The 22,422-nt window shown below is 46.1% G+C and overlaps 1 protein-coding gene across 2 annotated transcripts in view; it reads right to left on the reverse strand.

The window, feature by feature from the left end:
• The window catches only part of sema6a (sema domain, transmembrane domain (TM), and cytoplasmic domain, (semaphorin) 6A), a 54,933-nt gene that overhangs the window by 18,692 nt on the left and 13,819 nt on the right, over window positions 1-22,422 (reverse strand). For both annotated transcript variants that reach the window (XM_026999763.2, XM_026999762.2), the window contains exons 2-11: window positions 12,655-12,797; window positions 11,920-12,037; window positions 7,666-7,729; window positions 7,069-7,131; window positions 6,518-6,619; window positions 3,909-3,999; window positions 2,870-2,989; window positions 2,492-2,580; window positions 1,493-1,710; window positions 644-775 (exon numbers count right to left, since the gene is read on the reverse strand). In XM_026999763.2, the coding sequence (XP_026855564.2) occupies window positions 644-775; window positions 1,493-1,710; window positions 2,492-2,580; window positions 2,870-2,989; window positions 3,909-3,999; window positions 6,518-6,619; window positions 7,069-7,131; window positions 7,666-7,729; window positions 11,920-12,037; window positions 12,655-12,754 (1,097 nt within the window). In that variant the 5' untranslated portion in view covers window positions 12,755-12,797. The remainder of the gene's footprint in view (window positions 1-643; window positions 776-1,492; window positions 1,711-2,491; window positions 2,581-2,869; window positions 2,990-3,908; window positions 4,000-6,517; window positions 6,620-7,068; window positions 7,132-7,665; window positions 7,730-11,919; window positions 12,038-12,654; window positions 12,798-22,422) is intronic.

Below are 22,422 nucleotides of genomic sequence, written 5' to 3' on the forward strand. Positions count from 1 at the left end.
TAATTTTATGCTAATGAGTGCCGCCGATACCCCTGTTGTTTCACATGACGGTAAACCATATGGAGGCTAAGGACATCTCTGGTTCCTCTTGGCCGGTTCGATGCTCTTAAAGTGCTATTTCAGAGGGAATGCAGCTAGCTGGTGGTGTGATAATTAGGGGTATGGGGGACAAAGATTGACCAGGCTTGCTGGTGCTTTTGGAAAATTGGTCAGCCATCTGGAAAATGAGCTCATGCCTCATTTGCTGTTATGCTCTCTCTCTCTCTCTCTCTCTCTCTCTCTCTCTCTGTCTCTCTCTCTCTCTCTATATATATCTCTCTTCTTCACTCGGCACGCTAACATGTTATTCAAAGAACATAACCCAAGGTGGTCATGACTCATTTATAAGTCCCATATAATGCCTCCCTAAGTCATCTGTAGATATTCATAACAGCGGCCGGCACCGTGTCGCGGGGCACCCAAACATCGATGGCGATTACGTCTGCAAAAGCGCCACTGGCGGCCTGGGCCACTATTGTGCTGCTGATGAAACCCATGTGCTCACCAACATGCTGGCCCCGTGCAACCTCATTTAAGCATCTCGGCTGAGGGAAGGGGGCGGGCCCAGGGAGAGCATGTGGGAGGGAAAGAAGATGGTGGATACCTGGGTCTGGGCACCCTCTCCTCAGGCACGGGCGTCCAGGTGGAGTCGGGTGACTTCTGCTCCTTGAAGCGTCCCGTGAATGCCGCGGCGATGTCGGCCATGTCATAGGCGCACACAGCCGAGCCTGGAATGCTGGGATGGGAAGACGCACAGCGATTCACCCGCAGGCAGCAGACTCCGCGCCAGTCGCAGAACTCCGCATCACACCCCCCCCCTTCTCTTTCACCCTCCCCCTCCTCAACGAGCCCGCGTTTGGAGGAGCGCGTTGTAAAAAGACCGGGTTTGTGATAGCTTCAGAGATGGGATTCTGTTAACGTCAGTGGCCAAAACTGTAAATCTCGGTAATAAGGCAGAAACTCGTGGCCCGCGAGGCAGAGCTGGCGTCATGTCGGAGCAGCCGCTCACAAGCGATGACTAATGGCTCCCCATTGTACTGCTGAAACTTCCAGTCAATAGGAGTTCATTCTCTACGCTTTGATTAACTTTGAATATGGCCCTAACCAAAACCCTCATTGAAATTTCTTAGTTGCGTGGCAGATTTTAATGCCCATTAGGCAAGCTCAATTGCGCTGTCACAAGCAATTGGTTTATCTCCTTAAACCGCCACAACATGGGAGCTGCGGAGTGCGGTAAGCTCTTCACCAGCACCGCGATTCTAATTTAGATAAAAGAGTTGAATGCAGAGCCTTAGACCTTCATTCATTATTAATAATAAACCCAAAGATGCTTCTTCCAAATATTGTGGCTGGAGTAGTGTGGGATTTTGGGGGGCGTTGGGGGGGGGGGGGGGGGGGGGGGGTTGAGGGTGGGGGGCAGCGTAGGAAGGTCGTGGCCAAAAGGTGAGCGCACCTGTTGTACGGCGTGGAGAAGGTAGCCATGACGATGTGGTGGCCATCGACGTGGATGACGCCGGTGACAGCCTGCAGGATGTTAAAGTAGAAGTGCGAGTCTCCCGGGATGGAGCAGTTGAGGCGCGCCTTCAGGAAGGACGTCCACTGCTTCTCCAGCACACGCTGAGAGCCGCCCCGGTCGTTCTTGCAGACACGCGCCACCCGCGGGAACACCACCTGACAAAGCGCCCAGCACACCTGCTGTTGTGGTATTCTCACGCCCTCAAAAGTTCAGGCCATAGCAGTTCCCAAAAAATGCATCCTGTGCTGAACTAATAATAACATTAAATATATTTGACACTAAACCTAACTCTAATGCATCTGAAAGTGATGCATATAATGTGTATTACCATGAATGTCTGGACAAATATTTTTCCATCATTTTGGACCTTAACAGTCCACATGCATAGCACTTAAGACCTCGCACTAGCAGAGCAAGATAGCTGTAATTACAGTAATCTTTCAAATCCATCTGTACTTTAAGTGCTGAAAGCTGTATTTACAGTAGGTGCACACACTACAATTAGTTTCCAGCCATAGATCACCCAGCGTGAAAACAGAACGTAGCACAAGGCCATGAATGAGGAATTACAAAAACTGCCACATGACATTCAGGATGTTAATTCCCTGTAATTCTTTCTGCATTTTGCCCAGTTCCTTATTTAATTGTCAATAAGCATTAGGTACAGTTGTGGGAAAAGGGAGTTATTTTGGGACTTCAGCCCTAGAGTTCACACAGTGGCTGGCAGTTCTGCTATTTATTTTTATCTCCCTCATCCTGTGTTTTGTCTTTTGAAAATGACCCAACCTTTCCTGAATATTTGAGACGGCCACTTCCTGTTTGCTTCCTATGGCACTTCCCGTGTTTGCTGCTGAAGTAGGAAATGCTGTGGCCTTTCTCGTATTAACGCCGTGTCACATACACACACACACACACACACACACACCATCTCCTCACCTTTCCCATGCTGTTGTATTCCATGGCAATTTCCCGAAAGAAGAAGTAAATGAAGTCCTCATAGTCCACTGCCTGGACAAAGTAAGGCTCTGCAATATACAAATAAAGACTGGATAAAACACACACACACACACACACGAGCACGCACACACCTTGACCCTGATTTGCTTACCTTCCCCTGCACTAATAGCACAGTCCCAAACAGGAAAAACAAAAGACTAAACTTGATATAAAGTCCTCCATCAGCTAATGCAAGGCCATCATTGTATCAGCAAGCAAGACAAAGGAGAGGAAATAGTCCTTAACCCAGCCAAAACAAACATGACGCCCTAAGGATGTGGCGTCTGGAAACGTAGCCATGCTCTGTTCCCTCCGTACCTTTCAGCCACTTTGAATCATGTTTGACGGTGCGCAGCGTCGGGCTGTCTCCCAGGCTGCGGTAGATGACAGCGTCGATGGCCAGAAAGTCCGTGACCGTGGCCGAGTACAACTTTCCATCTGCGAAAGAAACCAAAAGAGCCGGGGAGCAGAGTTCCCATCAGTCGCGGTAAGTCGGCAAACACAGGCGAAAGCTTTCACACCACTCGAACGCATGCAGGGCTGCAGAGCCCAAAACCAAAAGACAGCCTGGTGAAACATCACAGTGACAAACTCCCAGTGTCCACAAACCTAGTAACCATAAACATATTCTCTCTCTCTCTCTCTCTCTCTCTCTCTCTCTCTCTCTCTCTCTCTCTCTCTCTCTCCCTCTCACACACACACACACACACACACACACACACACACACACACACAGTCAAAAGTTCAAGGGAGAAAGCTGCAGATGAGACTTGCAATTAAAGGAAAGCCTAATGAATCATCACTGATCGTGTGCTCTGCTCTGGCAAAACAAAACAATATGATAGCAGAAAAGCAATTAGCATAACTGTCTATCATTGGGAGTGAATCACTTTCACAGGCCTCAGACTGGAACCCTTTCTTAAGCCACTAATAGAGCGATGACTCATCTGGGTTTTCCATCTTGGGAGATATTTTTAATTCCCATATTTTGGGGAGGATCCCCCCCACCTCCCCCACAATACCACAATAGTTTCATGTGTTTCCAAAGCAGCCACAGGCGAAGGCTGCCTGGCAGAAGGCTCTTCCCAGAAACAGAGAGTGACTGTGGTAGAACGAGGGCCTACCAGCCCCATCTGCCTCCCAGCTCCTCTGGCCTGCTGGGTCCGACAGCCTGCGAGGTCCTTGTGAGTTCCTGGCATGCTTCTGCATTTGACTACAGGCCCTTATAATAATCCGCGCTGCTGTTTAACGACTGTGGCGTGTCTTGCAGTCACCAGCAACATTCTTGAAATAAAACGCTGCAAGAAATATTCCATTTAAAAAAAAAACAAAACATGATCCTGTACTATTGGCTCACCAGCAAACAAGGCCACATTGGCATGTTTGGCGTCATAAGGACATCGGGCCATTCCGCTGATCTCCTCTCCATCGGCTTCCAGGCTGTCCGTCTAGAGGGGGGGGAGGGGAGGAGAGGGGGGAGGGAAGCAGGAGTCAAAGGTCAGCTCCGCCCACGTGGCATGTAGCGAGCACATTTACACCTACACTCTCTATATCCACGCTGTTCTGATCACTGTCTACAGCCTTACTGGATGTAAGAAGCCAATAATAAATGTGAGTCAAAGAACACCAGTCAGCTGTGGGAAGAAAAAGATCTCTGCATTAACAAGTGTCTAGAGATGTGATCCCAAGCCCATTACTGTACAGGGCGGTTTTATTTTGGAAAACTTTTCTTGACAAAGGCCGAAGCTTGCCAGAGAATAACTGTTTGTGCCACACTTTTTGGCTTCTAAACAGGTCATTTTGCTTTCTATTTTGGTGGAAAGAGCCATCATCTAGCCACTGGGGAAAAAAGGTCACCCCTAAGTCGCACCACATGCAGAATTACTGCTGGGGAATATGAAATATCAGTAGGTGACACCCAGAGCCTAATTAACATTTCTTACAAGGGTGTTAAGCAAAAGGTGAGTAGAAATTCAGCACTTAGGCACACTGGGTAGAGAACCATGTTGTTACCAGCAAAAAAACCCAAAGTGCTTATTTTAAAAAATACTCTTTGTTTGTTTGTTGTTGTTTTAAAGTCCCCAGACTTTAAAACCTACAGGATTGCCTGGAGCTGTGTACATGAGGGCCACGGGTATCTTTTGGATCAGACTGTGGCACTAACCTCTCCTGTTTTTAAGGCACTCTCACAAGCCAAGGAGCTATTCTTGCCTTTTCAATGGGAGGAAGAGGCTCATAGACAGTGCCCATGTATATAAGTCCAACCTTGTGTCTTACAGCAAAGGGGAACATAAAAATACCCTGTTGTCCTGCCCTTCTACATTAACATTCTACTTACTTCTCTTGAAGGAGGACTGATAACCACAGTAATTCCATCAAAAGAAGGAATTTTGCCAGAAATCTGAGCACAGCCTCACACTGACTTGTGGATACTTCAGTAGAAAATGGTGGGAAGTGCATCATATTACACCCATAGGGCCATCAGTCACATATAGACATTTCCGGAATATATTAGGAAAACCCCTCCTTTGAAATAGCAATGAAAATTTTTTTGGTCCCTTTGCCAGTCATTAGGTGAAGACAGCAACATCACCTGCATCCTGCCGCACTTCTCTCCCTCAGCTCCGCCCGGCAACAGGTGATGTAATCGACACCAGCCATATATCAGGCAGTTGAGAGACGCTTTAATACACAAAGACCCACTCGTCTGTTCTGAGCTCAGGCTGCGGCTGCCAAGGTGTCTGTCTGAGCATTCCCGAGGGCGCACCGACGCGCAAGTGGGTCGCAGATGGGCCCTCGGGAGGGGGGGAGGGTTGACTGTGTGGAGGGGGTTTGTGGGACAGGTGGGAGGGGCTACGGAGCAGCACTGCCATTCAGCAGAACATTTGTCCAGTGGACCTCCCTCCTCTGCTCTCTCTCTCTCAGAGGTTCTGATTAATGTGGGACGAGTTTGGCCTTGAAACAGAAACCCTTTTCAGAGCCGTCACACCGGGAGGATGGAAAGGCAGGACGCCGGCCAAGGTGGACGCACATGCGCCATCCGACTACGGCATCTCAGTCGGGCACACCCAGGGCCTGGCGAGAGCCAAAGATCTGCAGGGAGAAAATCTGTGGGCAGCTTCTGCAGCTCTTGGCAAAAGGTCTTCACACTCTTTTGAACAAGTTTGTTTTTCTGTTGGTTTTTTTTTGAGGGGGGATATTATATAGCCTTTGATACATTTGAAGAAAATTCTCCATTATTCAAATTACTAAGTCACATTCCAATAAACAATTGTTCCTATGTGCGTTTTCCTCAATGAAGCCCTATCAAAAGACTTCATGCCTACAAATTCCACTAATATAAATGCAATGAGAAAGAAAGCAGGGTTCAAAGGGCAAGTCTACCAGACACCAGGCAGTGAAAGGGCCCAAAGCCTAAAAAAAGACCATTCAGCACTCACAAAAAGGAGAGAGGCTGGTGAGAACATCTCGGCGACAACTACGAGCATGTCGACTAAAAAAATCAGCATTAAAAAAACCCACATTCATTAGTGTCGCCGGCTAATGCATGCGCGTCAAACTGTGAAAACCAAGCACAGAGGAACGTCATGGAGAACATCTCTTCTGAAGGCCTCTCACACTCCACTAGCTGGTGAACTGGTGAATTCCCAATTTTTTTTGTCAAAGCGAGTGCAAGCTCTTGCACGTTACCCTCGCTTGAGTCATTTCTCCCTCGATAAATATGTCAAAACAAACGACGAACACATTCATGTCTGACCAGACGTGGCGTCGACGCGATAGCAGCTAACGTGAACCACCCGTGCCCAAGCTGGCACCACTGGCCCACACCTGCAAATCACTCATGCGGCGGTAATCCAACACAGTTCGCTGGTTCCTTGGTTTTGTCCGCTACAGTATGTCACAGGCTTATTGAGCTGTTTGCATACCGCGTCTGCAGAAAAAGGTGGTGAGAAAATGGAACAGTACCTTGTAGGTTCGACAGGAAGGGTTAAACGCGTTGGTCCCACACACAAACAAGGTGTCGTCGTTCTGCTGGAGAAGGACCTTAATGAAATTGTGGCATTCATCCTATAGAGAAGAAAATGGGAGAAAGAGAAGCTCAGGCCACTTACGACGCTTTCACGGAAAGATCTTAGTGGAAGCGGAAGGCAACGTTTTGTATGTCTGGCTAATTTAAAATGGCTATTATTTATTTATCACATCTTACTTTTATGGGGAACATTTGCTTGCCTCCATCTTTTGTAGACTATAAAAGGCTCGTTTTAAATTTCACCTCTTTATCACCTTTTATTTTAGTGCATTAGGCCACAATCCATTACAGGTTATGCCATTACACGTTCCTATAGAACTATAGAAACAAGACTTCTCCCTTGGATCGAGTTACAAAATCACGTTAGCCTGGACCTAAAAGCATTTATTAGATTTGAGAGCATTAAGTTATCCAAACAAATTTTGGATAAACATAAAACACCTGCACGTGGAGTCATGCACGCAGGGACATGTCGATGTCAGTGTACCTTATGTTTCCCTTTCATTCTGCAGGTGTCCACGTCACCTTGCCTCGATTTCCACGTCAGTTTCTGTTGAGAGGAAATCGATGGGGAATCAGTAGTGATCAACTTAGGCTTTACACCGAGGATGCTGCAGGCAGAGCTCGTACAGGCAACACACCTAGCACATTATACTAGATTATTATTTCTCCCGTCAGCTTCCGGGTCAAACTGGCCCACTTTCCAGAGGGCTTCGTGAGCCTCAAAGTGCATTTACAAACCGCTAATTGATTAAACACTGATGCTAAACTGTTCGCCTTGATTAATCAATCCCGTGCTCTCTCTCCTCCGAGCTCTGGATCAATCTTGTTGTTTTATTGTTGTCTGGCAGTGGAGGAGTGCACAGGCTAAGCAAGAGCGGCTACAGACGCCTGTAAATCTCTGGCTACCTCTTTTTAGGAAGGATGACGCATGGCACTGACTGCTGATAGGATAATGTGCTTAGCAGGGCCGTGGTGCTGGAATGGGTCCCATCAGAGCGCAGCTCAGGTTACACTGCTGCCAGGTAATTGCAGGGGAGTGACAGATCATGTCCTAGAGGACAGTTCGACAGGGAACACTCACCTTGCTGAAAAAGATCTCCTCTGCTGCACCGGTTATTTCGATGTCCACAGTATATATGTGATCCCTGGGAAGAGGACATACGTAATTCATTCTGAGGATGACACTGATGAGAGTCCGGTAATTTTTTAATTACAGCGCACTTTCGGTTACAAAAGACTACACGTCCCCTCTGGCAGACGCAGGGAAGGAGGGTTTCAAAGTACTCCAGCCCCACAAAGCCGCTCTTGTTCCTGGGGGAAGGTTGATCTCCGGGGGGGGGCAAGTCATTCAGTGTGGTTCAGGTCAATTAAGTTTGGTGCTCAACCACAGGAAATCAATACCAACACTCATTAAAACACGAGACAAGGGTTATGTATTTCAGATGTTTATGCTGCCATCACTACCAGCATATGGTATACATAAACCCAGAGCTTAAATGACCCTTGCCAAAACTTGCACTCGGTGTATACACAGCAAGTTTCGCATGTATCAAACGGGAGATCTTGTGGAACGGGGACTGTTGCTGTAAATTGGTTAATTTGTTTGAAATTTCTTGCAAATGTGTTTTTAATCAGAGTGCCTTGCCGACATCTTCAGAGTTCAGTTTAATTATATCTAACAACCTGCGCAGTGGCTTGCATTCTCATTACCCAAATGTAATAAAGTCTGGAAGAGAAGCCATTTCTGAAATGAATCCATTTATGCAAGTTTCCTGGGCCTAGGAAGAATCCAGCTGGATAAAACTCTTCCGAATTATGTTGTCCAAATTCTCAGTCAGAGCCCAGTAATTAATCATACATGTGTCAAATTTCAAACAGTCCATAGTCTCTACTGAATGGCACAGAAGTCTGCTGAGAAAAGGTAGATATTCTCACTCTTAGTTGCCTTGGTTAAGTGGCAAGTCCTGCATAGACTCAAGCCAACAAATTGTCTTGTTATAAATGGTTTCATTACACGGTGCTCAAAATGATTCGAACCAGTCATGCAGATATAGCCATGGTAGTCAGTGGTAATGCTAGCACCTAATATCCAGTTATGCACTTTGCCCCAGTGGCTAGATAAGTAATTCTAAAACTAATGAAGAATAATTGCTCCTACACTCACAAAAGAAAAAAAAAAAAGAAAAAAGCAAACTCCCAATATTATAGCCAGTTTTAAATGCATGCAGTTGGGCTCCTATTCCTTGCTAAAAAAAAAAAAAAGCAGTTGTTAAGATCACTGACACATCACTTCTAGATTACAGAAAGCTAAACCCCAGCTGATCCTAGATCACATTTCTGTGGAGTAATTGAGCTCTGTTCCTAATGAATTTCAATTAGTACAGGTAAGGTGTCATCTCAGCTGACTGTCTTCCCGTTCATTAATGAAATTCCATTCTACCGAATAATTACAGCTGCTGAGGATCCACTCTGACATCACCGACTGAGCAAGCATGATGCTATTAATCATTAAATGAAGTACATAAATCACTCTTAATACATTACGCAATGTTAAATATGAGTGAGCAAATATTCTGTACACTTGCTGTAATTTTTATGTTGAAAATTACCTACTGGAGAAACTGAATAGTGTCTAAAAGTCATACTAATACACTGCTTTATTAAATCATGCGTTTAAAATGTTCCGGCTCTGATTGGCTTCTGATCCCCATCCTCTCCATACTCTCCCATGAATCACGGTGCCCTCTCCGTTCAACCAGTCCTGCAACGAGGATGTGATAAGGCAAATGGTCAGCGAAGTGTCAGGTGAATGTCCGGCCTTGCATCATTGCGCAAACACGACCTCTTCCATCAGTGGCCGCACCTGTGGCCACGTCTGTGCTGGCTCTGTGCTCACCTCCTGCCAGCTCCAGGCATCCCCACCGCCTCCCGCTAAGAGGGGCCAAGGACTGCCGCACCCCGCAGAAGTCGGGTTCCTCCACCAGCTGTGGAGTGTCATGGGCTCCGTTCAAGCTGAGCCGGAGAGGCTCTGGGCTGGCCAGGCAAAGCAAAGGCTCAGGGAGCTTGGCGCAAGTAAACAAACGAAGCCTCGTGCATAGGGGTGTTACGAGCGTGTCGGCTCACTCAGAGAGATGTGGCATTGAGGTGCAATGGACTGGTGCACGATGCGTATCTGTGTGTTGGGGGGGAGGGGGGTCTTGGCCATCCCCCAGCAGAACAGAGAGGCTTTGTGCTGAGGAATGTCGTTTTCATAACACCCCACTTCTTTCGGGGGCGACTATGGGGCAGTGTGGTCCATCTGGTGGCCTTTTGTAAAACAATCTCCCTCTCTAACGGTGGAGGGGTGGTTGTGGTCTTCGTTAGTATGCGCCCAACACCTATTTATTGGTCACAAAAAACACACACACACACACACACACACACACACACCGCCATTCCCCACCCACTGCCTTAATTACCAGGCCGTGGCCGAACAGGGTGACGTCACATGTTGTCTGGTTCAACCTTATAAACTACACATGCTCACATGCATGCTTACACACACACACACACACATACACACACACCCACTCATGCTGGGCAGGTGGCAGCACCGATAAGGCTGAGGCGGTCTGGGCGCCGTTCCACTGACTGCGGTAATGGGGCCGCCTGCAGTGCCGGCCTGGTCACCGGTCTCGTTTCCGCGCGACGACGGCCTCGCTGAAGGAGCCGCCGTGGGCGAGAGCGGCGCACGCCTCCGTGAGAGCGGAGGAAGTGTAATCCACATCATTAGCTGAGCTTAAACAGGATTTGACGCTGGCGCGGGTGAATCGAAGACTCCCGCGCCTAGACAGCTGCCACGGCCCCGACGAAGAGGGGCGGGCCCACGGGAACGGACCTGCGCTCTTGCCTATTCCCATAGCCTGCTGAGGAGAGCTCCCGAAGGAGGGTGAGAAAGGTTGCCATGGTGAACCGTGAACAGGGCGGAGGGAATGTGGACAATGCCCTGCTTGCGCGGCGGCCTAGGCAGGGGCGTTATCGCTGATCGCTATCTGCTGCCAGCCGTGGCAGAGGACGGGAGAGTGGCCCCGCGGCCAGACACCGGCAAGGAGCTTAACTGGGCTAAGCCGCATCGTATGCTTGATTTCCGCCTCTCATAACCTTGTCTGGCCTTTACCAGCCAGTTCGCATAAACATGGGGCAAAGTACGCTGTCTAGGACATCCGCACCATAAGACCATGGCCTTATTTTCAACCAAATACCAGTGAGCCACAGCTACCCACGACATGTCCGCTACTGTTTAGAAGGCAACTTGCAGATGAGACGCTCCTCTCAAACCTGTAATGCAACCATGCTGTTCCACATTAAACAAGTTCTTTAAACTCTCATTTGAATAAAAACAAAGTTGTTTTCAAGATCAAGGACTAATTCAGGTAGATACATTATACCAAGCTTTAAGGTATTTCAAAGCAATTCGCTGATGATATAAAGCTAAATCATAATTCTTTTTGTTTAGAAATAGCTTTCCTTAAGTCAACTCTCCTGTGCGTAAATATTTTTCCCTCCCACTAAATACTAGACCTATTTACGGCATCTGCTGGCGCTTCGTTACTGCCAATATTCACAGTTTGTTTTTTTCAAAACCAAATCCAGTTTTGTTGAATTTTGGTCGTGGCTATGTCTGCGTGCCCCACTGTCGAGCTGGCTTGCGTTTTAATCACTGGACCTCATAACGAGCCAAATGATTTGAAGCCATTCACAAATAGCGTCTGCTTTTGGACCGCATCTCTGCTGGCCATCTGTGGGTGAGACACAATGAACTCGATTTACAACAAAAAATTCTCATGTGCAAAAGCAAGCATGCGTGGCCATGCAACAAACGTGCATGCAACTAGCGATGCGTCTCTCTTCTCGAGCGCGTGCCTTCCAGGCGTCGGGGTGCGCCGGCGGCGCGCACGGCTCATCTCTCATCGAACCCCCCCACCGACAGGGACAGACGACGCAGTGGCGGCACCGGCTGGCGATGCCGTCTCTATTTCTTTGGGTGTGCGAGCCTCTCGCGAGTCCCAAAAACGGAGCGCGTGATTTCTTTACGTTTACACGGCAAAAAGATTGCCCGCGCGTGCCAACTATGGGGCACTTCGGCTGCACGCTCTCAAGACTCATCTATTCGTTTACCCCCCCCCCCACCCCACCCCCACCAACCCCACCAACCCCATGCGGTTTCCCTATCATTACTAGGATCCGATGCTGGCGCGTTTTGGCGACGCGCTGCTTCATGGTTCAGGTTTGTGGTTCGGAGTTTATGGCACTAAGATCCCCTGCACGGACCCCCGGACGGTGAGCAAACACTGACCTGGCGGCCACGTACAGAGTCCGGTTCGTTATGGCGATTAGTTGGATGTCCAGTTTGTGCCGTTGTGTATTGTTCCTTGCTGGTTTGTGTCCAACGAATACGGGGTAATGCTTTGTATCTGAAATTAGGCAGAAATTAAAAGCTGGAAAATATTGGCAATCATTCCATAGTACATAAATAGCAGCACATCATCATATATTCATATGGTAAGTGAGAGAAAAAAAAATGGATAAACAAAATGTATTCTGTATCTCTGTCCAACGTTGGCTTCTACATGAGGCTTTAAGCTTTGATGGGGAAAATAAAGGATTATCTTTTGATGTCAGAAAGACTCCATTTCAAATACCATTTTAAGTTCACATTTTCTTGTGTGCTTCCCTGGGCACTGAATCATATCTCACATTCAAACAGCACAAGGGGAGAGAGGATAGCAGGTGTGAGTGAGAGAGAGAATGTGGGAGAGAGAGAGAGACAGAGAGAGAGAGAGAGAGAGCGAAAGAGGAATAGCAAGAGGAACCATGTGTGCGAATAAGAGAAAAGAGAATGACAGAGTAAAGACAGGAGGAATGTGTAAGTGAGTGAGAATGAGAGGGAATGGGACAGAGATGGAGAGAATTAGAGAGAAAGAGAGAGAATAGGAGAGAAAATGAGGGAGAGAAAGAGAGAGAAAGCAATGGAGGGAGGAACGGAGAGTGAAGAGACGCAGACGTTCTTCGGCAGCTCCTGGCTACTCACAGTTGCCATGTGAAATGCTGATTGGCTCGGAGTCCTCTGGGAAGCCGGCCCCAGCGAGCTGCAGCAGGGTGAAATACAGCACCAAGGCCTCCGATCTCATTGTTGCACTGCCTACTGGCTCTTGATTACTTCTTTACTTCAGCCTGCAAGAGAGGTGGAGAGAGACCCACTTCATTCTTCAGGTCCTCAGATAGCCTCACCTAACGACCACCGGCTGATGCCGAATACACACACGGGCGGGCGGTGACTTCACGAGCCTGCCTTACCGGCGAAACAAATTAATTGGATTAGCTGAGTAATATGCGTCATAGATCGATGGCTGAGATTGGGGTGGACCTGTTGTGTTGAGTTGCTTTTTTTTTTCATACCATTTTGGATCCCAGCCAATAGGAGGAATTAACAGGGGATGCTCATATGATTGGATCAGGAGCCAGAATGGTTTGCAAAGCAGTCCGCCGTGAATTACTTCCACAGGGCTGAAACCTGGGCCCTGTTCCGTTGAGCGGATTTATGGCAACCTATGGCCCTGCTGATGTTTTTACTCCTCCTCAATTTTTCCTGTGCACTGTAGCAACAAATCACCCCCGCAAATTGTGGCAGATAATTACTCCAGGTCCAGAGTGGAATCAGAACTGACCGCTTAATTCTCCTAAACCCGGCGCACTGGGCGGAGAGCTGGGGATTTTCTTTTTGTTGTTAGTGTTGTTTGGACCCGGTACAACTCCCAACTCTCCATCCCGCTTGTGAGCCATCTCCACAGCAGAGCGGTGCCAGAAAACAGAAGGAGCAAGAAGAAAGACAAAGTGGGAAGAGAAGAGGCGGGGAGGAGGGAGCGATGGGTGACAGAGAGATAGAAGGAGAGAGAGCTCTTTGCATGTGCCTGAGAATCCCATTCAAACTGCTAAGTGAAAACACTATTCACTGCTCAGATTCCCTTAATAGCAAAGGGCATGCAACTGAAATCCTAGGAAACAACCTTGATAAAAGAGAGGGTGGCTCTCCAAACACACTCTCTGTGCACTTTACCTCCAAGTGTGTGCATCAAAGACTATCTAATGTCAGACGACCGAGAAAGGGCCACAGCCCCGTGCTCTATGCCTATGACGAACCCGGGAGTGATTATGGCACTTTATACACCGTTCAGTAAACAACAGCTTGGTAGCTGTACCTTATTTGTGCCTACCTTGTCTGCAGTGGCACTGCGCGACTGTGAGATCGATGCCCCTGATGACAGAGCAAGTGTCAGGGCTCAGGCAGAGGACGGTCCACTGTAAAAGTGATCGCATAGAGTGTCCTGAGAGCAGGCGATGGGTGTCAAATATGGTCCTAATTTGAAGCGATGGTCCGTCACATTATTCCTTAACCAATTATGGCGGTTTTTTTTCTCTTGCTCTTTTTTTTTTCTTTTGCGAATGACATTTTTTCCCCCCTCCGTGCCACGGACGGTGCCAATTTAACGGAGCAAGCTCAAATACACACAGTGGCGGTTGTGGCTGAGTCTATCTCATTAAGGCACAATGGAATGGTGATACTGTTTGAAAAGGACACCTTATGAAGATGCTGTTTACAGCCACACAGTGCCAACCGCATAGCCATGCCTCTTAGAAAGTAATTACTACGTGCACAAAATAATTATTCCAAGGTAATTGAATAGCCCCCGAGGTACACCCGAAAGAGCCTCATTTACGGCTATGGAACATTTTCTGCACTAAGGTGGAGCAAAAACTCGACAAGCGCCTTATTATTTTCTGCCCAGGAAGCAGTAATTACACAACATAGCTGATCTTTAGCGTTCTAACTTTAGTGAACTATAGTGTACTAACTACAGAAGCTGAGTACTAACTAGCTGTGTGAAGTTTAGTGTACTAACTACTGAAGCTGTGGTACACAAACTGCTGTAAACATGTGAATTGCATGCTGTCATCATTCTGTGCATTGTCCAGTCGGTAGATAAATGACTAAACTATGGCAACCCCTCAGACTGAATCCACATCGGTTCTATATATAAGCATGTGTATGGAGTTGGGGTGGGGGGGAGACGTGGTTGAAGGAGAATGGGGAAATAGATGTTTCCTTGAAGTAGTATTTCAGTATAAATCTGTAGTGTTTTCATATCCAATTTCAAATCTTTGGCTTTGGATCCTTGAACTTATATGTTAGTATTTAATCACTAGACAAAGAGCCAGAAACAGAAACCTCATTGTTTCTGCTGGAAATACAGCAGGTAATTTTTATTACTCCAGATGCCAAAAGGAAATGTGTGGCAGGTAATAAAGCTTAGCGGAAATGAGTCTAGGACATCCACACCCACACACTCTCTCTCTCACACACACACACACACACACACACACACACACACACACACACACACACACACACACACACACACACACACACACACACACACACACACTTCACACCTCTAAATAACTCTTAATACTCCACTGACTGTATGCTAGTATAAGTTCATACCACCCCAGTAACAGAGCAATCTGAACGTTCAGCAATATCACAATTAGGGCCAACCACCAAATTACTGAGCTCTGACCCATAATCAAGCTAGCCACTCTATAGACTCAGACCGCTAAGATTTAATTGAATAAACACGGGCTCGCAATCTGCTTTTGCACACAGAGTATCGAGGGCCAGGTAGATAAACAACCTGCTGTTGAGTGACAGAGGAATAATTTAGCACGCAGCCGGTACCATTGTAGGAAGAGCGTCACATCACGCAGGCAAACATGCGGTGTTTGGAGAAAGCAGAGCGTGCACGTTCATTGCAGTAGCTAGTGGCTTCATGTGAATACCTCCAGACAAATGTCACAGCAGCCTGATGATCTGATTTACAATCAATCACAGCACTTCAAAGGCTTACGACAGGTGGGCGGGCCTCCTCCAGAGCAGCAGTGCCCAGAATTAATTAAACCAGCTCTTGACAATGTAGCCTGTAATTGAAATGCTGGGTAAATGAAGCTTTCTCATCTTGCTAAATGAGGTTACAATCGTTAATAACGTCAGAAGCTGCTGAAGGTGATTTTGGAGGAGTAGAGAAAATGTAACAACAAAGCAGTCGAGCTCACATAAATGCGCAGTCAGTTAGGCTGAAGCGACTTCTGGAAAAGAAACTTTTAGCGGGAGGTGGGAGGAGGAGCTTTGTACCTTCTGTCCTTTTGTGTGAAAATTGCACAGGCCCCCAACTGCTGCTTCTAACAGTAGTCTGATGGAAGAATCAGGTTATGTATTTAAATACGAGAACCTTTTCCATTCCAATCAGTAAGGGTGCAGACAACCCAGTCCAATCAGCCCAGAGCCGACTGCATCAGGGAAGGAGCGCAGAAGAGAAATTTATTAAAGATAAGAGAATGGATGGCAATCACGTCCTGCCTCTCTGATCCGTTTATGGTATCTTGCTCTCCATTCATGCTTGTGCTATTCATCTGCTTTCAGTTCTTCACTCAAAAAGCAATGGATGACAATATGAAATATTACAACGCGTGTGCAGACATGGCGGACAGAATGACGCTTATGCATTCAATTTCCTGCTAAAATAAGGAGGAAGAGGCAGACTGCACTGCCCCAGTATATAAACTGTAGGCTCCAGACACATAAACACAGAAAGGAGCCATACATGGAAAGAAAGAGCAAAAGGATATGGTTTAGGTTAGGACGTAATGTGGACGAAATACGTTCTGATAGCACGATATATTTGACCACATAACTATATGAAATGAATGCAAATAGGCCTGTGTGATTCTGAAAAATTATATAATTTCATAATTTCAGTAACTTGAATGTGACAGGTTGTTGTTTATGGAGTTCAGAGACATTGTGTGTGCACTTAGAATTTCCTAAAAGCACTGTAGTGCAAACCTATGCAAGGGTCAATAGTGTTAATAATAATAATACAAACAACTACAAGATATGGTCTAGCCCTAGTTAAAATTTGATTTAAAGATGAACTTAAATGGGGTCCAAGCATTGCATTTTGCTGCATTTGCTAAGAGGGTCTCGATAACCACCCATCGTAAAACTCTGCAGAGCTGGAGCCCCCTATGTACCTTTCTCTGTTCTAGTGCCACTTTCCGCCAAAACGCTCCAAGCATTTCTGACACTTGAAATTGTATTTGCCTTTAGCCAAGGAGCAATGCTACAAGCAAAAATCAATCCGTGGAAAAAAAATCCAAATCCAAAAAAAAATAATCCAGCAAAAAAAAAAAAAAGACAGAACCACGAAGAAACTAAAGCTACTGTTGCTCTAGCTTTAGATGCATAAAGTGTCTTTCCTTGCTGTGATTTCATCTGAATCCAAGATTTAGTTTAGCCTCATATGTTTCAATGCACTATAAGCCCTTTTTCCCCCCATTAAACCTCCTGGACTTGTTGGATTTCAAATGCTTGTGGTTTTGGCTTTAGGTCCGTTTCTCGGCTCTGGAGAGCGGCACTCTCCACTCCGTTGCTAACTCGCATGCTAGCCAAGGCGGAGCAGAATACTAATGCTTTGATGGGCTGTGGGTGAGTAAGACAACCCTAGTGTCACTACTCTCAGATGGATATTGATGGGAATTCAAATGCATTCCAGTCCTTCAATCCAAAGGAAATTCACTACTTTCACACGACCATTCCAAACAGTTCGACAGTGATGGCTTACTGCAACGGTCCACAGCCAAATCCAGCTACTGACCTCTACTCACCTGTTCAAAAACCAGAAATGACCTGCATGGTGCCGTTTGGATGCAAGCAGCTCATTTGCAGGCACTCTATTAAAAGGTATAAAGATCACAGCAGAAACCTGGATCAGACCTTTGATGTGCACTTAAACAGTTTCTCCTAATATGATTGGGAGCCCTAAGAGCTCTACCTCTGTCCTCAGCTGCATCCAACCAGATCCACCAGAGGTAAACAATTTATTATATGAGTAGCCAACGAAGAAGGAATCAATTGGTCATTATTTTAACTCGTTGGCGATTGTTATAATTCACACTTTAGAATGAAGCAGATCGGCATGCTGATCACTGCTGATCTCAACCTCATGAGATTTTCTGTCCTCGCACAAGGACACCCCTTTTTTTTTTCTACTTCCTGATCAATGGCATCGCTTAGTTGTTTTCATGTACCACTGGTCGCAAATAGCAAGGGGAAATTTAAAATGCACAACACAGTATAGTCCCAAAGGCTAGGATAAGTGCACTGTTTTGGAGCATCTGAGTATTAATTATGCATTCATCTTAGCACGGAGGATGCCATAGGTTAACATTATGAGTTAAGTCAGTGACACACACCAGGCCTTCACACTGATAGGAGGAGACTCTCTCTTCTATATCCTACAGTAACAATGATGCAAACTTGCTCGCATTGTAAGAACTTACTACACAGGATAATTGCAACTGTACCCACCCATGACACTAATTATGCATGCTGTTGACAAATAACACGCATGTGGCATATCTCCATGGAACCAAAGGTCTTCGACCGCAAAGCAAGAACATGGGAAGCTCAAAAGCAAATTTTCATCTCAGCAGTGGTAGCTGAAAGCACCATCTACATGCAAGCCTGCTCTACAACATCACGTTCCCACTGCAACCTCCCTCTCTCTTGGGAGTTCCAATATATCTTTCTCTCTCTGGAGATCTCGCACCTGAGGAAGAATCAAAGCCTAGGTCAGAACGTTTCTCTGCAATGCTCATTTAGTGACAGACACCGATTTGACTCCGATCTGAAGTTTTTGTTACATTTATCCACAAAAATCAGACCTAAAATGATGCACACTCGGTGCACACTCGCATTAAGGCCAGATGACGGCTCTTCAATATCTAATTCTCATTGCTGTGTCAGAAGACATTTTTGATTACCTAGGCCTTATATCAGTGCTCTCATGCAATTTTTCTAATGGAAATTTCTCATTAATTTAGCAGAGCCATATATCACTGGTATCTATTTCTTTCAAAGGTTAAGCGGAGAGCTATTGTCTAGCTGGGAGGTAAAACACAAAGCAAAAACAAGCACATAAATTGAATTGTGGGCGGGGGGGGGGATTACGTGAGCAGAAATCCAAAAGTAAAAGGAAGCTGCTGCAGTCCATTTGTTAGACACTGTAATTCAATTTCAGGCTCTGTATAATTGGTGCTAATTTGAAACCTTGTGCTCACTGCGAAGAAATGTAAATAAATGTCGCACGGAGACTCATTTCCATTCTCCTCTGCCCAAGGAATGCAGAACCAATAAAAAGCTATCAGTGAATGTTCTTTATGAATTAAGGTCTAGAGTTAGGCAGTGCTAAGCATGCACTAAACTGCTTGCTTAGTGGCGTTCAGTCGCACGGCCAGACATTGGTCTGGACATTTGCAGTGTGCAAATGATTGGTCGTATTATTAGAATTTGCCCATGCAAACATTTTTGGAGCACTTACAGCAGCTGCTACTTCAAGGCTCAGAAGTACAAAAAGCCCAAAAGGCATGAAAACGAAGCTGATTGAGGCTGCATGTGAGAGAGAGAACCTATCTCTCGCAGGCACGACTGCTCTGACACAAAGGAAACTCAGACCTGTCAGCAACAACCGAGTGTAGATTGCCTGGCGTGAGGATTACGGATCCTTTCAGTTAAAACCCTCACCAGGCGCAAAATAAACAGTATAACTAAAGGAGCTTATACCCCAGACTCCACTGACTGGGGTATTGCAAAGTGGAAGTTTACACTTCAGGCAGGGGGGGGGGGGGGGGTAGGTAGCAGCCCTAAAGGATCCCTGATGGCAAAACAAGTCCCTTTAAAGAACTCACCATGAAAAAGGCCCGAAGAACCTTGAAGACGCTTTGCACCAAATAAGAAGATTCAAACGTCTAACTTTTTTTCCACCTAAACAGGGCAGAAAGCTATTCTCAGATAAGTGATGACAGCTTACCTTTATTATTAACAGAATGTAGCTCCGATTAACTGCCACACACCGTGTCTCAGAGCAGAAAACCTGCTACTGCTACTCATGTGAATATTTAATCTTATTCCCTACTCAAGTGTCCAAAATGTTGGAAAGACAGCAGGGGCAGAAAGTTTTAGTCACAGTTGCAATGCATTACAGCAAACATCCCTAAAAATCCAGAAAACAAACTTTAAAAGCCCACAATCCATTTTACACCCAAATTTTACATTCAGTAAAGTAGTATGCAATAAAAAAACATACATTTAGTTTCCAGAAGCATTTTGTTTTCCCACCCATGATGACTGAGTGGTACATGAACTAGGGTCATAAGTACCACCCATGTCCATTATCATTTAACTTCTGTTCCTTCTGCCAATGCAATTTATCATTGTTGACTGAACGCTGGACTCTCTGACTCAGCCTTGAGATAAGTAGATATTTAAGTCTGCTTGAGCAGACACAATAACCATGAAGACATGCTGAACTGCAGTGAACTGCAGTGCCCTCTGTCAGTATCCCAAAGACAGCCTGATGGAAAGCTATCTATCTGCTTTTCTTTGGCCCCTTTTTTGTATATTTTAGGTTGTCAAGTGCCTCAAATCCACAAGAAAATGTGATTAATGAGCTGAATAACCTACAATGCCCTAATGGAATTGAAGAGCTACTATCTCTTAGAGAGTGCTTAGGTTCCAATATCCACTCAACTAATGAGCCCAGGCAGGGAGCATCAGCTGTTGTCTGCTCCCATGCTAGCCTATGGGAGAAAAACTCTTTTCTCTCACATTCTGAGTAATGGTCCACACGTAAAACGGGCATAGCCACGAAAGATAAATCCACTGTCTCGTGTCTGACAATTAGTGTACACTCGATGCAACAATAGGAGTGAGATCCACACTATCACTGGTGTCAGACCCTTAGACTTAAGTAGATAAGTCTGTTCCTTTACTGCCTAGAGCCTTTAACTAGAGGCATTTCAAAATATGCTAAAGCACAAATAATTGAGAGAATCCAAAGGGGGTGTTATTATAGCACCTTTGTAAATATCTAATTAAGACTTTTCTGCACATGAATGTCATGACCAGTTGAAAGGGTCTCATTAACCTGTTCAGTTACTTAACTTGTAATCGGAAGGTTGCTGGTTCAAGTCCCACCACTGCCAAATTGCCACTGTTGGGCCCCTATGCAAGGTCCTTGACCCTCAAGTTGTACTCAGTTGTAAGTTGCTTTGGATAAAAGTGTCAGGTGAATGGAAATCTTCTAATAAATGTCTACTAAAAATGGTTCTTTATGATCCAAGCATATTTAAGAGGCATAGCTGAATTGACAAAATCTATAAAACAGAGAGGTCAAGCGCAAATGTTTTACATAAATTTGACTATAAAGTATTCGAAAGGTTTGTAAAGGAAGAATGCCAATTGCAAGCATGGATGCCAGCCATATTTATTGGAAACATGCTCTCTCAGTATATTATTAAAGATTACAACCTTAAATATTTAGAGTGAGGCTGAACAAGGCAGATATTTGAAGCCTTAACATTTAGGCGAGAGTACAATATTTTTATTAATTGATATTACAAAGCAGATGGACCAAGAACTCAAATAAGAACATGAATGTTTTATACAAAGAACATAAGATATATAGCTTTGCATCTGAAAAAGGATATACGGACAACTGAACACCATCATCCATAACACAGTCTCATATAACAATGCATTTCTAAGCCAACTGAAATTGGGAAAAATTGCAAGTGCATTTCTAAACTTAAAATGACTGTAGGGTACAGTATGGAGTATTTCAGGTAAATCCCCAATGGAGTGGCTCAATGAAAGGATTAACAGCTTTGCAGGGAGGGCCTTCAGACAGGCCTATCTGCCGAGAACAGAGCCCCCCCCCCCCCCCCCCCCCCCCCCTCCAGCCAGCACTACAAATCAAAGTACGCCTTCTTTACTTCTGACGCGATTAGGGCCACCTCCATAACAGCTGAATCCATTAACATTTTGCATTTGGACCAGTCTCAAAAGTTTAGTCATATAGCGCTCTGTTTTGGAGAGTCCTCGCTCTCCTCTCGCTCGGAAACCGGTTGCCACGCAGAAGCCTCGCACGCAAGGAGATCCTACACGCGAGCGTGCGAGCTGACTGCGTAAAGTAAAGGAGAGGTGACCGAGTCCGTGGGGTGGAGGAAGCCCACCCGTCTCAAGCCGAAACCGCAACCGATTTGGTTTGCGTGCACAAAAAAGCAAAGGAGCAGCGGTTTTAGCAGCCGGTCTATGCGCAGGAGAGGGAAAATTTGAAGCCAGCATTGTCCTCAGTTCAAGATTGAGGCTTTTTAAATTATTATTATTTTAAACGAGGAGACGTGGTCCGCTCCCTGCACGAGCTCCCGCTGTAATCAAGGTCCGACTTAAGCTCGTTGCGCTACGCGCGAGCCAAGCGGTAACGGAACACCACGCGCATTACGCCACCCGGCGCAACGAGCGCGAGGGCTGGGGACATGTATTTGATATCATGCCTATGTGTAATCGCTCTTCAAGGCCCCCAAAAACACCGAATATTGCTGGATGGAGGTATCGCCGCCGTGCAATCCTCCGCAAACGTTTACGTGCGACACGGAGAGCAAGCATTTAAAAGCTAAATGAACTAATTCTAAACGAAATGAATTCATTCGTTCTCTCCGACATGCCGATGTCCTTCTCTCAAACCATCTCCATCCCTGTGAAATGCGGCGCTCGCATCCCACTTGACTCCTCCGCAGAAACGGGTGCAGCGGTACTGAGGAGGAGGCCCTCGCCGGGTCTGTAGCTCTCCGGTGCGCGGTAGCCGGTAGCCGGGGGAGGGGGGAGCCTGTTGAGTTCACAAAG

Source organism: Electrophorus electricus, chromosome 23 (genome assembly GCF_013358815.1).
Source record: "Electrophorus electricus isolate fEleEle1 chromosome 23, fEleEle1.pri, whole genome shotgun sequence".
In the NCBI taxonomy this organism is placed as follows: domain Eukaryota; kingdom Metazoa; phylum Chordata; class Actinopteri; order Gymnotiformes; family Gymnotidae; genus Electrophorus; species Electrophorus electricus.